At 38.1% G+C, this 15,026-nt stretch overlaps 1 protein-coding gene across 1 annotated transcript in view; it reads right to left on the reverse strand.

The window, feature by feature from the left end:
• Window positions 1–3,929, reverse strand: part of cntn3a.2 (contactin 3a, tandem duplicate 2) — a 34,440-nt gene extending 30,511 nt beyond the window's left edge. Inside the window, exons 1-3 of the mRNA XM_042002817.1 lie at window positions 3,462–3,929; window positions 769–906; window positions 198–333 (exon numbers count right to left, since the gene is read on the reverse strand). Of these exons, the coding sequence (XP_041858751.1) occupies window positions 198–333; window positions 769–823 (191 nt within the window). The 5' untranslated portion in view covers window positions 824–906; window positions 3,462–3,929. The remainder of the gene's footprint in view (window positions 1–197; window positions 334–768; window positions 907–3,461) is intronic.
• Between the last annotated feature and the right edge of the window lie 11,097 nt (window positions 3,930–15,026).

Below are 15,026 nucleotides of genomic sequence, written 5' to 3' on the forward strand. Positions count from 1 at the left end.
CAGGACAAGACTGCCATCAGAATCAGACTCAGAGAGGACGGCCATCTGCTTCAACTGGTGCACAAACTAAATCATTAGATTAAAGCATTACTAAATCACAATGTTTTTGCACTTCTCATTGTATCTATATCTAGCTATGTTAATAAATCATGATATATAAATTAAATATTCATTGTTTAATGAAAATGTACTCTTACCTGTACTGAGGAGGTGGTGTTCCCTTAGCATCACAGGTAAGGGTGGCTTCTTCTTCAATGGACTCGACTGGGATGAACAAGTCAGCTGGCTCCATCCTCCACCGCGGCCCATGGTATGATCCACTGTCCAGACAATCTGTCAAACCGTAACAGCATGAGTGTAAAAAAGCAGAGAAAAGTCATTTGAACACTGTAGAAATAAATCACATATAAACTGAAAAACTGTTGCACGTTATTTGCCAAATAAGTATATAGGTCATTTATCCTTGTGGGCTCTTGGTAAATAGAAACATGCATTTTATACAAATATATTTCTCTGATGGAAGAGCAAAGCTTTTGCTCTGTGTTTGGCATGGTAAAGATTATAGAATAAAACCATTTTATCCCACCATCAGATTATGATCACAGTGGAGCGAGAAAGAAGATTGAGAGTATTGTGTCTGTGGTGTGAATGGAAGTCAATACTCAGGAGTGCCCCTTTAAACCTGGTCCTCCTATCATCTCTGACATCTCTTGTTGAATGTCCAAATGTGAAAAAAAAAATCATTACTCACATAAAAAGGTGCTTTACCTGTCAGACAGTGGATGATTGATAACAGTAGAAGCTGTTTCCATGGCAGCATCATCTTTGGCAGCCAGGGGTAAATGAGACTTTCATCCAATAAGCTTTGAAATAGCACTTTTGTTCTCAGATGGAGAGGAGCGGGACCTGTTGAAACAAGAATTTTGTAGTAAATCCCACAAGTTCTACATATTATGCCTTTAAATAACTTATGAAAAGAAGAGCAGGCAACAGCTGGATTTCTTTTTTCTTTTTTCTTTTTTTTTTTTGTAGAGGGAATATTTTCCAGATGAAACTGAAACTGCAGCTTGGTGTCAGATGTGTCCCACTTTGTTTGGTTCAGTTTTGCATTTCTAATCGATAGAGATCCAGTCAACATCACTTTGTGCCCTGTGCTGTGGCTAACTTGCCCTAAGAGATGTTTGAGGGTGATACCACAGGCATATGGGAAGAAGTCCATGCCAATCTATTAGAGGGGCACCCAATGCCTAAGCTCATCCTTCACTTGGACGGATTCGCTCTCTGGCTGCCTGAGGAGACTTGGACCTAGGAATTGGGTGCAATCCAATCAATTAGATTCACCCAAAGCAGCATGTGTCTCCCCACATGCTGGGGTGAATCAAGACAGCCCGATGAGGAAACCATTCCACTCAGGTCCATAATCAAGGGCGGGAGGCTGTCTGCTTGTAGCATGTGTTGCAAATTGCGACGCACTGAGCAAGTAATGATGCAATTATGAAATGTCAAACATACACACAATGGAGAACCAGCAATAACGCAGCAGTTAGGTGAGCAGAGCAGCATGTTTGAAGTATATGCAGATTTGTGTACATTAGTGTGCACCTGAATGAAGGCGTGTACATGAATAAGCAGGAAGAAACTAAATTTCCTCAAGAGGTGTTCAAGATAAGACCAGGGACAGATAATAGCATCCATCTGCTGAATGTCACACAACCCCCACACACTCCAACACACCAAAACTTGCTTTCTAACCATGCATAACACATACAGTTTACAGCCAGCCTCCACACACAGAAACTCTCTTACACACACACTCACTCACTTTCCATTTAGAAGACATAAGCTGTGATGTGCGGCTCATTTGTGGTCTAATCCCGAGGCGAGTCTGGTTCAGAGCAGTACTTATGGATAGTCTAATTGTTTGTCAGCTGCCTGGATGTCAAATCAGACATGTGGGGTCTCAGCCAGGATTTTCTTCTCAACCTTTCATGTTTGCTCAGTCTTTTTTCATCCCCCCCAAAATCTGCAAAATTGGATTGGTATGCTTCCTCTCCAGAAGAGTCCTGCATGCCATACCTCAGTGATAGGCCCACAGAGTGCAAACTGCTGGCACCTCAAGACTGGGGATTGGTGTGTGGAGGGTGCAGTGGGTATCACACTCCTGTCGACTTTGCATGTTATGGTTGGCATTTGAAAAGAGGTTTGTAAGAAATGCCACTATGAAATGAATCAATGTGTCCCTTTGTATACAGATCTAATCAATCATTTGCTAATACAAATAACTGAGATACAACATTATGTTTGTGTTATATCTGTACACAGTGTGTAACACTGTTCACACACATGCACTCAAAGCACACACTGACACACGCACATTGGTGCCCAACCACCCACATGTACACGCAAGCATTCACATGCACATTCTCAGCTTGCACTCCTGGATAATGGTGATGGAAGGTGGAAAGAAAGCTTAACAGGGTGAATCGCTCTGACTCTCAATCAAGGAAGCACCTTAGTGAACCAACACTCGGTTAACTGATACAACATAATAATGTATAAACACCATAACTACCCCCTCCATCACAGTGCCAGCATCCAAGTAACATGCTGCTTGAACAAATAGCCCAGCTGGAAGAGTGGGAGTGCACTTTGTTTGAAGGCCTGAGCTGCATTCATCAGAGATATTCAAGCTGACACTGTGGCACACAAGTATGCAATTACCTGGAGAATGTTGCAAGGTGGAAGTGGTGTGGATTTGTGCTTATGTGTGCATGTGTGTTACTGTCAACACCTTTTTCACTCCCCACTTCGTATCTCAGCTACTTCTCAAGGTTTACCGATAGTATTCTGGTCATTAAATATTATATTAATTGAGAGTGCGTTGTCAATGACAAAACATGAATAGATTATTGATTTCCTCTTCCCCTTTTAGTATTGTATTCGAATACAAGCACCTTACATGCAAATCCACCTGAGACGGAAGCAATAGACTCCCACTACAATGTACTGGTTTACCCTGTGGGTTAGTATTTCACACTGATATAAAACGGGGCTGCAGTGTGGCTTCATGGTACAGCAGGAACTACAGGAGCGGTCAGGGGCTAAAATACCAGCATGTGACTATAACTGCATCCCTTCATCACTTTGACAAAGGAAAGCATGTTTGAAATACAAGGAACTGCCTATTTCTGAATGCTTCCCCTCCAACATCAGTGTGGAGGAATTGTCTGCAGTTTGGATATTGCTCTAGTCTAAAACAAATAATTATTGTCAAATACATGACATTTTATTAACGGGTCAATTCGGAAGAGCAAAGCAGGCCAACACGAGAGCCTGTTTGACTGGATCAAACATTTCAGCTTTGAAAATGTAAGACAGAATAATTGTGCTGATTTGTGCACGTTAACAACTGCAAAGCGCGCTCATGCGCTATTATAAATCTATGGGCTATGTTGTCTTACCTCCTATCCTGAAAGATCTTCAGACCAGTGGGAGTCAAATTCAGCCCTCAGAGAAAAATAGTCTGATTGATCCTCCATGGAAACCTCGTTAGGAAAATTTCGGTCACAATTGCAAGGTCGTTCATACAGGTGAAATTAAGCCTGTGGTCAGTCACAGATAACGGGAAACGCAGGAGGCATAAACACACGCGTTTCATATCGCTGCTCTGCCGGTTTTCCTCCACTCCCCACGATAAAGAAAAAAAAGAAAAAAAAAAAAAAAAAAAAAACGTACAACACCCACGTTGTTTGCAGTGCCGAATCACATTTAAAAGACCCCCTCTTGTTACGAGGCTAAACTCTCGCCTCTGTTTACGCTCTGAAATCCAGCACACCTCGGTCTGAAACTGGGCTTAGAGAGAGGGGTCTTGCAGAGATGATTTGTTATGCGCATCAAGTCAGCTCTCCCTGCGAAGAAGGAGGAGTGGGCTGAAGCTGCCAGAACCAGCAGCAGCACTGGGATGGGAGAAGGTGCGGGAGGGAGGAAGACGCACCTGGCGGGGAACTGCGCCCCTCTGCGTCAGACCACTATACTGCTACGGATCCGTGAGCCGTCACGGCTCTCACAACTGTTTGGAGAGCTCCGGTCATTCCAGTTATCTTTTCAAGCTGTGCCTGTGCCTGCAAGATTTGGAAACCTGTCAGAACAAAAGTACTTTCTAAGGACGAGAAGCTAGTTTTGGATAGTCTTTACCCATAAGTATTTTATTTTATATCCGTATTTGTTTTATTCTATTTTTTATATCTCCACTGAAATAGAAACTTATAGAAATTTCACACCAAAAAACATGATGTCAGTTGGATTATGTTCTCTATAGTAACCTGGAGCAATTTCTCCAGGACATTTGAAAGGAAAGTCTCATGCTAGGCTGGCTGATGACTGATGATGAGTTGAATCAGAATCAGAAAGAAAGAAAGAAAGAAAGAAAGAAAGAAAGGCAGAAAGAAAGAAAGAAAGAAAGAAAGAAAGAAAGAAAGAAAGAAAGAAAGAAAGAGCACAACAGCATAAGAAAACATCGGATTCTTTGATTAAAAAGTAAAATATACAGACTTGTTTTGCTGCATAAGATATAAGAGGTCAAATACTCTCAGAAGAGGAATTTCAATCACTGAGCTTAAAGGGCTCCTCAGAAGCTAATGAGATTTAGAGGAATCACTTTAATTCTCTGTCAATGAAACAGCAGCTGAGGCCCATGTTGTGCTTAGGAGTGACAGTGAAAACATAATTTCTCTCCTTTAAAATGATCTATAGGAAGCTGCTTTTATGCCAGTGAAGATGTGTTTTTTTTAATCGTTGGGAGTCCTCTGTAAAAATTCTTGAAAGATGAACGTTTATGAGCAAGCACATGCACAGATTTCTAACAGGGCTGCCCAATCTAACCTTTACACTCATTTCAAGTGGATCAGAGAACAAAGGTGATGTTTGTACATATAGGAGTTGTACAATATTTGGATTCAAATCTGGAAAAATGATTGGTGCTATTTAGTGTTTAATATTGAATAGAAACATACAATAATTTAAAATTATAATGAATATATAATTATTTGAAAAAAAAAAAAAATAGCCTACTTCTAATCACATGATATGGAAAAAGGCCACTTCTTGTTTAACTAATTATAAGAAAATGACACTTTGTAGTTGGCTGTGGTTTGTTATTTGGGCACAGAGATGAAGATTTACACAGCCAAGAAATACTAAATTAGCATTTGGAAGTCATCATTCATTCTTGTTTGTCAGCCGTGTTAAAAAAAAAGAAAAGAAGAAAGAAAAAAAGAAAGAATATGACTTTTTGGGGAATTGTTTTCTTGCTGAAAGGTAGATGAGAAGGTAGAATCTACCACATATCTGCCAATTAAATATGAATGTACATATGAGATCGCTGGAGTCTCGTTGTCACTGTTAGCTGTGCAGAAACAGCTTTTTACACTTTGCTTTTTGTGCAGATTTAACACAGGAGATAAGAAAGTGTTAATTAGCCAGCTTTGAGGATGTCATTTTAGTTTTTGCTAAACCAAGCTAAAAGGCTGCTGGTTCACTCAAAGTTGCTGAAAATGTGTGAAGTCCTCAAAATTTTCTACATTAAAAAAAAAAAAAAAAAAAAAAATCAAAACTATCTGAACCTTTGCTTTTTGTCTCACTTCCTGTCCCTCAACATCTTTTCTATTGGATCAAGGTCAGGACATTGACTTGGTCAATGCAAAACAGCAAACCTTATAATTTTTATTGCCATTATTTGAGGAGGATTTGTGAGGATTCATGTTTATGCCCACTCTCTCCTCTTGCTTCTTGATCAACTATTCCCTGAGGTGCAATTTACTGATGGAGTCCTGACATTTAATTTCAAAATTTGCTTGTGGATTCAACATTTACTGCTAACCAATGAGACCAAACATGGTCTGGACATTTAAACCGAAACCCACAGGAGGGTTGTGTTTTATATGTTTGGATGCAGTGTTTTCCTCACACCAAACATAATAAAACATACACATTTAAAATTAAAGCTCTAATTTATATCTCATCTGTCCACCAAACATCTGTCCAACAGATATCTGACTTGAGCACATCCATATTTTGCTGGTGTTCTCCTTGATATTTTCCAAAAGATGGCATTGTTCAAGTATTTACAAGATAGTATGGTCATAAACAATAAAGTCACCCAATGTCAGAGAGGCCTTTTGCTCTTTGGAAATAACTCTGGCTTTCTTTGTAACCTTGCAGGCTATTCGTTCTTGGAATGATCTTTGTTGGTCTTGATTTGTATGCAATCTGTCTGATGGAGGATTGGTGGAGTTCAAACCGATGATTTTTATTTCTTTTCTGGCTTGATGAGCATTAACAACTCCTATTCTGAGGTCCTCAGAAATCCCCTTTGTCTTGACTAAAAGGTCAGCCCCCTGATTGAGCACCTTTGGATTCATTATTTGCTAATCACAGAGGTTCACATACTTTGGCTGATCACTGGTATGTAATAATGGATCATTTTCCATAACCGATATGTAACCGTGTTTGATATTTAATACCACCTGTAAAATTGGGCTTCTTTTATCTACTCTTAAGATATGTTAAAATATGATGATGTTTGAGGTAATATTTATTTACCAGTTAACAACTCAGTAAAAAGAAAGAAGTTGGATTTACCCCTGCTTTTTTTTTTATAAAGTTTCCTTTTGTGAAGACAAAATAAATAAATAAATAATTGTAGAAGTATAAGGTTTTCTCAATTGTACTGACGATAGATGCACTACAATTTTATAATATGTAAAATATGGTATATTTGTCTCTCTCACAGACATTATGTGATATTGCATCAGGAAAAGCACAGCCACAGTTAATAAGAAATGGCTGAATTGGTTATTTTGCATGACAGCCTGCTAGAGTGATTTATTGCGTGAACACCCTTTAATGTTATTAGTTCCACCTGTGCGTGTCCTGTCATGTGATTGAATGTGTTAATATAAAGTACTGATTAATGTTTCTCAGAACAAGTACAGTATAAAATCAGACCCTTCTTGGAAGGAGAATACATGACTTTATTTTGCTCTATTCTTCTGTTATATATGCTTACATGTTGTTGAATGTTTGTTAATCATGGAAGAGGGATAATAGCTCTCTTCTTTGTGCTAAGGCTCCTCCCATTTGTACTTAAATTTAAGCTTTTTGTTTGCACAGTAAGGACCTAGAGCTGAAATAAACATACATTAAAATATCTACAGTCTAAAATAAAGTCAGGGATATTCTACAATCTGTTGTGTTATCTACTCCAAATGATTACTTATTTATATTTTAGTTGGCTTTTCTTACCATTTTAAATAAGTTTTAAATGATTTCATAACACACACAAAATAAATAAATAAAAAATAACTCCAGGGACAATGGTGTTCCACCTTTATTTTTCACCAATCCACCTGTTAGTTGTTTATATCCACAATGTACAACAGCATATAAGTGGATGGACTTGTGTGTGCTTTTGAGGCGAAAGTGTCTCCCATTTGTAATATGTGGGGCCGATGAGAGCCATTAGCAGTTAAGTATACACATACCAAAAAACTAATATAATGAGCTGCGAGTGGCTGGAAACAAAGAGCTGAGCAGTGGGGTGGTAAAATTTCTCCTAAATTTGACAACATTGCCTCTATTTTGTGTGCAGTTAGTGCTCACATGAAAGTGTTGTGGGTACAGCTGAACATATTTTGTCCGTACCCCTCACTAAGATGCTAGGTTGTCATGGAAATGTAACTGAGAATATGCGCTGCTGTTAAAAGTTATTAACAAGAAATCAATATGTATAATAAGGGTAAAATGTGAGAACACACAATGAAATATAGATTTATAGAAAGGTGATAAAGGGTAGAAAAATGAAGTGACCAAAGCAGCAGAATTTTACTCTGCTTTGAAAAGGAAGGAAGTCTGAGTAGAAACAAACTAGATCACCACTCACTCATGTCTTCTACACCGAAACAGAAACGGAAAAGATCAATCTTTTGCTAAGAGTTTTTTTTTTTTCTTTAAATCTAGGATGACATATGAATTGATCCACAGTATCTCAAACCATTTCCTTTTTGCCAAACCTTTGCAGGATTTTTTTATTTATTCTGTTTGATAATATACTTGTTATTTTGCTGTTTCTTTAAGATTGTATATCCGAGCACTGAAACAAAACTGTCTCTCACCAGAATGTGTATTAGCTACATAACAGCTGCACTTTCTGGACTCCAAGAATTCAAAAGCCTAAGTCATTCTTTTAAAAGAGTAGCATGCATTAATTTTGCTTTAATGAAACTGCCATTTACAATCAAAAATGGTAAAATGACTACAGTTTTAAAGCTCCAAAATATTTGGTGCAAAAGTTTTCCTTTGAAGGTTGTGTCATGCTTATTGTTTGTAAGTGAAAGGGGCAACAGTTATATTACACAACTATGAGATAAGAGACAGGAAGGACCGGGCCACAAACTTGTTTGTTCCTTCCTGTTGCAGTTTTGTTGACTTTTCACTTTTCTACATCAGTGTCAGTCAGGGTGGGTTTACATGACATGTTTAGGGTTGGATACTAATATTTAAGTCAAACCCACATGGATTTACTTTAACTATTGTTACATACATGGTTCACATCTGGTCACCCTGTGGAGACTGTAAAATTTCTGAGTTTTTTAGGGATACATTATTACATTTTGGACATGTGGATAATCACATCAGCAGTACAATAGCTTTTCTTTTCAGACTGGGATGAATGAAAGGTATATACAATGAAACAACTCATACATGATTGCACACACATCCAGATTTTTGTCATTCTCAAACATATTTTTATTAAATGTGCTGAGTCACCACAAAACACATGTGAAAACACCTGATACAGAGGATAAAATCCCATAGAGCGGAATTGATTGAAAGAGTTTCTCCATTTTAACCTTGTCTGTAATTGCACTGAGGCACCAGATAATTCCCATCTTCATCACTTTTCTGACCATACCAGTTGTGAGGTTTGACCTGGGGTGAGTCCAGTATGCTCAACAGGGTAATGCAGTCCATCTGTCTGTTTCTATGGCAAGACATATGGCAGCAATTCATTTAACGTCTTCTTAAAAAGATCACAGCCATCTCTTTTGCACCAGGAAGCACTATGATTTATTAGAAATGCCATAATGGAGGATTTTTTTTATTTATTTTTCTTTTTTTTTCTTTTTTTTTCTTTTGTTTGCTCTAAATCTATGCTGTGCCCTACAGGTTACTGCTCATTATCCCCACACTTATTCTCATCAAGAACAATATAATTGTAATATATCAATGATGTGACACAGATATATTAAATATTAAAGCCAAATTATTGCCACATTTGTTGTTTTAATATTTGCAAAAAATGTCTAATCCAAAGTCATTCATAACCTTTTTCAGCAATAATTTGCCAAGTCAATTGTTTGCCACCTTGATAACACCTGACCATCCTAAGTTAGAGATTCTCTTTTCTAAGCTGTCGCTTAAGGTTATTTTTAGCCATTTTTGCTAATTGAGGGCTTGAGAATATAAAAAAAAGTTAAGTACATGGTATTCTTCAGTCCTTGACTAAATGTCAACAAAGGTACCTGTACGTATTTCCCTCAGAAAAACCCTGAAAAGTATTTGGCCTGTAAGAAGAAAACTTACTCAACTATAACTCGAGTTCATCTGAAAGAAACTGGGTTGCTTGGGGTCTTAAGGAGCAAAGCTTTCATTTTGCTGTGTTTGATAAGCATCGGCTGACAGCTTTGGTTGCTTGTAAAAAGATGTATTTCCCAAGACTGGAGAGAAACAGCTCTCTTTTCCAGTTCCAATTCTCTTCTTCTCTTTCTAGTCACACTCGCCCACTCTTTCAGATAAACAACCTTTCATTACTGCGTCTGTCTCTCTTTCCTTGTCTGTATCTTTGCCTCAGACTTGTCCCTCAGACACAAACACTGAATTCCTCTACTCTAAATCGTCTTGCCCTTCATTCTGAACACACGCAGGTCAATAGCTGTGCTTAGCCTCAGTGAAGCTTAACTGTATTAGGTGCAGTGCTTCCTCTGTCTAATGGAAACTACATTAAACCTGCATTGATCATCCTCATTTCAGGCCCAGGTTTCTTTAACATGGCCACAACATCGTTAATAATGTTCCATACAGCAGCCATTTGACATTTCCTTTAATTATGCCTTTAATTTATTCATGCTCTTGATCCTAGGAGCTTGTTGTGAAAAGCTTCCTTGAGGAATATATTATCCTGCTCCTCTCGAGGCCTATGGATTACCCATCTTAATAGCAAACCCCTAAAGGTATTATTTCATTCACTGTGTGTCTGTGTGTGTGTTTGTGCCCTTTTGGCATGTGTGATGGCAAAAAGCGTTGTGCCTTGAATGCACATGTTAAGCTGCAAAAGTCATTAGGTCTTATTTCGAAACCATTCAAACTGCTCGCTGCATTCCTTCTGCCTTGCCTAGTTTTGAGGGAGCATAAAGAAAAGAGCAAACGGTTGCAAGATGAGTGCTTATCGCACAATGCAGCGACCCCCATGTTTAACCCAGTTTTACCAAGGAAAACATCACTGCTTAATTTGCTCACTCTGCAGGTTGGTTAACAGACAGTGAAACACAGCAATTTCCCACAAAGTAGAAGAGGAAATCTCAAATGTGCAAGCTTCAAATGGGATTTAAGATGTTAATTATGATGTTTCCTGATCACAGAACATTGCTCAAATCCTGACTGCACACCTGCAGAAATTCTTCGGGCTGTGTGATTATGCATTTGAAGACTGGGAAGTGGAGGCTCTTGTTTGAGAGAGGTATGCACACACACACACCCACACACAGAGGAAGAAATAGAGGGCAATTTATCATTTGCAAATGAAATGCAATTTGAAAACTTGTCAGCAAGTCAGGACTGGAGGAAATACGGCAAAGCCTACTTTATTATGTCATGAAATATTTAAAGTTGTTGCTTTAAATTTGAACATCCCCTTCAACTTTGCTTTAATTATGTCTAAAAAAAACCTGTAAATACTTTCCCTTTTTTCATAACTGTTTGTTCTGTTTTGTAATGCATTTGAACATAAAAACAGTTCTCACCACACGGTTGTCAATCCAAAGCAACGTGGGTGTTTCTCGCACTTCTCTTGAATATATCACACAGACCCTCATGGGGGTTACTTTATTCTTTCTCTCTCATATCAACTAACACATTAAGTTTTCCTTTTCTCTTTTCTGAACATTTCTGGGAGCCTCGGTTCATTAGCTGAACTCCTTTCAACAGCTTTGCATTGAAGACTAATGGGCCAGCATACCTTTTATTGCATGCTGCAGCTCCATGACTGTGGAGGATCAAGACTTTCCTCTCTACTGTTGCTGATTAGGAGGCCTTGCTTGGGGCTACTGAAGGGAAAGATCCACTTTAAGATTAATCCTTTTTTAGGTCAATAAGAAATTCACTTGGCTTCAGAAAAGGCCTGCAATTAAACCAGCTTGTGAGGTCTGACCTGGGGTGAGTCCAGTTTGTTCAACAGGGAAATGCTATGCTCTAATCTGCCTGTATACACTACAGCAGAAATATGTTCATCATCTTCCATCAAAAACTTAAATAGTTGTTTGGAATATTTTTTTTCCTTTCTTCTACAAAACAAAGAACCTGTCACTGTATCCAAACAAGTCCATTTTCATCTCATCCAACAACAGCATTGAGGACCAAAAGCTGTCTTACTTAATTGGGTAAATTAATTGCAATGTGCAGCTGTGCTCCTTTATGCCTGTCATGGTGAAATAAAAGTGCTTCTGAGTCCATGGAGACAGGCATCACAGAATGTCTGCTGTTCCTTCTGCCTTAAGACGTACCAGATATTCTGTGATTCATCAGGTTGGCCTTGCTGGTGATCCTTGGACCTCAAACAATCAATGAAAAAAAAAAAGATTAAGATGCTGTAGGGAAACATTAAGCACTTGACAGCAAAGCTTGTACAACAATACCTTACGACACAAGGGTAATTGGAAATATAAATTATAGAACAATGTCAAGATGTTGCAATGGACCAGCTACAGAAAATCTGTAAAATAAATTTAAAAACAGAGTAGTAGTAAGAAAACCATACAAACCAAAGTCTGAGCATGACTCATAAGATATATAGTCTAATACTCAAATAAAAAATTGCTTTGCATTTCTAATAAAGGCATTGCCACTGCTAAGAAGAAACAAACAACATAATTTTATAATATAATAACAATATTCCCATCTGAATACAAAAAAACATAAAGACAAATTTGCTGAAGCTCATGTTGGTCACTTGTGCTGCAGGGTATTAAAAGTGTTGCATCAACTCAGTATTTATATAGTTTGGAGTGTTATTCAGCATCTGCTGTGTGGAGTGTTTTTTAGTTGGTCTTGGCAAGGGTCTACTTATGACCATGGGCATGCTTTACTAAAGCAGCTTTCCTGTGTTTGGGAGGTGTTCTATTGTGAAACTTCATGTGTCACATTTACAGTATGATTGATTCATCTGTGATTTTAGCTCTGACAGCCATTAAAACAAACAACCAGCTTCACACACAAGTAATTTAAATAGGCTGCACTTATAAACATAATCACAGCACTGTCACACTAAAAAGCTAATTTAAAAAGCAGCCTTATTGAATAAATACATTATTCTTTCACATAAACATTCACTGGGAGTATCAAACCATCTAACATCTGACTAGTGGTTGACCATCACACTTCCTGAGCTGTGATCTGAAAATCATTATTTTTTATATTGAGTTTCCAAGTCAACACAAGGCAACTTAGAGTGGCCAGAAAATCTTTTAAGCAGTATATTGCCTCTGCAGTAATTTAGGATTTAATGTGCGTCTCTGGGGCCCTTTAGCCGTGTTTGTGGTCTGTAACAACAGACACCTTGCAGTTGATAGTGTGCAAAATTTTATAGCCTGCACTTCTCAACCAGTGCCAGGAATCAATCCAACAGAGTGTCTTACAGTAGTTTGTTGATAGTCAGTATCTCTACCTCGTGGTCACCCTGGGAGTTTTTGCACTGACATCATCATTTCTTGATTGTAAAAGGTCCCTAAATCCTAAATTCGCAGTGCAGACAGATTTGGACTCAATGCCAGTAGCCCTGCACTGTTGAGCAGAAAACATTGAGAAAAGAGCAGGTGGCTGCAGACATTACTGCCCACATCTTCATGCCAATCTGAGCAGACATTTCCAGGGTAGTTGGTTTGGATATAAATTCTGCCAATGGCAACACATAAAACGATAAACTAATCAAAATTGCTGTGATGCTTTTGTTTTAGTAAGGAGAGGGGAGGTATAAAGTGCAATGAAGGGTGGGAAAAGGAGATTGTTGAATGGAGCTACTTGCCATGTTTTATGAATTTTCAGACAGGAAATGTGTCCTGCTCTCATATTCAGAGATACTTTACTTGACACAATGAATGGGGACATGCAGATTTAAATCATGGCTTTAGGCAACGGAAACACATCAAATCCATTGGGTCTTACATGCCTTATCTATGGTATGTTTACACTCACATACACAAGCTTAGTGTTTAGGTTGTGAGGCAGGCAGTTCCATTTGTTTAAGCAATAAATATTTAAAGCTGTGAAACTGTTGCGGGAGATGAGAGTACAAAAGTACTCTCAGCTGAATATTCATTACCTATAAATATTTTAGTTCTCATTTCACCAGATTCCATTGACTCATCTTATGTGTTGCCTGCCTCCTCGTGGGGGTGCAGGGCGGATGGAGGGGTGGGGTTGGGATGTTCAGGCTCTATAGAGCATCTTTAGATAACTTTGATAATTGCTAATGGTGCAATATAAATAAAACAGATTTTAACTTAAAGAAAATTTAGTGGTTGTGCGCTCACAAGAGTGTGTTGCTCTGTGCTTTAAATATTGTAATCCACAATGAGGTTGCCTGATATCCGTTATCAATAAAGCTACTGAAACTATAAGTCATGCCTTCCTCACATGAAACTACAGATTATTTTTCTTGCATTAAATCAGAGCAATCTCAAAAAATCTTTGGTTGACTGCAGGGTAGCATTTGCTTCTATGACGTGTTTCTGAAGACCAGATGCGAATGGAAAAATGGGTCTTAGTCACTATTTGAAGTGAGTTACAACCAAATGTGAGACAGAAATGCTCAGATATATTAAGCCTAAACCACCTGTCAGCTGGTTGCTTGATAACGTGTTAACAGACTAATTAAGCTTTGGTAAAAAGAAGAACACGAACATTCTTAGATATTTAAATTGGGTCCATTTCTACAACCAAGAGACATGCTATTTTTTGGTATGGTTACATACATTCTTTTTTTTTTTTATTTATGTCTTTTTTTAAAATCTTATTTGCCTTTTGTTGCGATTAAAAAGGTTTAATTTTATAAAAAGCTTCAACATGCTCATTGTATATCAGACAACCAGTTGCTGCAGAGAGTGACTGTGTTATATTTACTTAGCCTATTAAAAAAATCACTCTAGACAAGCTTACTTTTTATGCACTGTAGATCTTTATAAAACCGTGGCGTTATGCAATTGGTCTTTTAAAATCAACAATATTAGCAGACAATACGCTTGAAAAAAATATTCAAGTTCCACCTAGCTTGCTCAGAGCAAAAAGTGCTGTCTGACTTCTGAGATGAAATGTTTGCCTCCTCCATGAGAAGATGAGGCAGTTGAAAGTTATGTTTGCTTTCATTTTGAAAGCATTAGAGGCTTATATGTATGCCGACCTTGTAGTTTGATGGAACAAACAATGGGGATGTGATAACCAAAGTGCATTTCCTCCCATACTTTCCCTCCTAAGAAAAGGCTCATGAGCGTTCAGTCAACATATGTGCTAGGGCTTCCATTTCTTTCACACACTGTGTTCTGAATTGTTCAATGAAAAGCTCTATCCACTGTGATTAGGTTTCTGATATGTATAGGTCCAAGGCGCAGACTGTTTTATGGATTTTCAATAGTTTCTTCCTAATGAATGCTTTCATTCTGTGCTTGTCAATGACACAATGCTCCCCTGCATTTAGCATG

The sequence above is a fragment of the Melanotaenia boesemani genome, chromosome 13, assembly GCF_017639745.1.
Source record: "Melanotaenia boesemani isolate fMelBoe1 chromosome 13, fMelBoe1.pri, whole genome shotgun sequence".
Classification (NCBI taxonomy): domain Eukaryota; kingdom Metazoa; phylum Chordata; class Actinopteri; order Atheriniformes; family Melanotaeniidae; genus Melanotaenia; species Melanotaenia boesemani.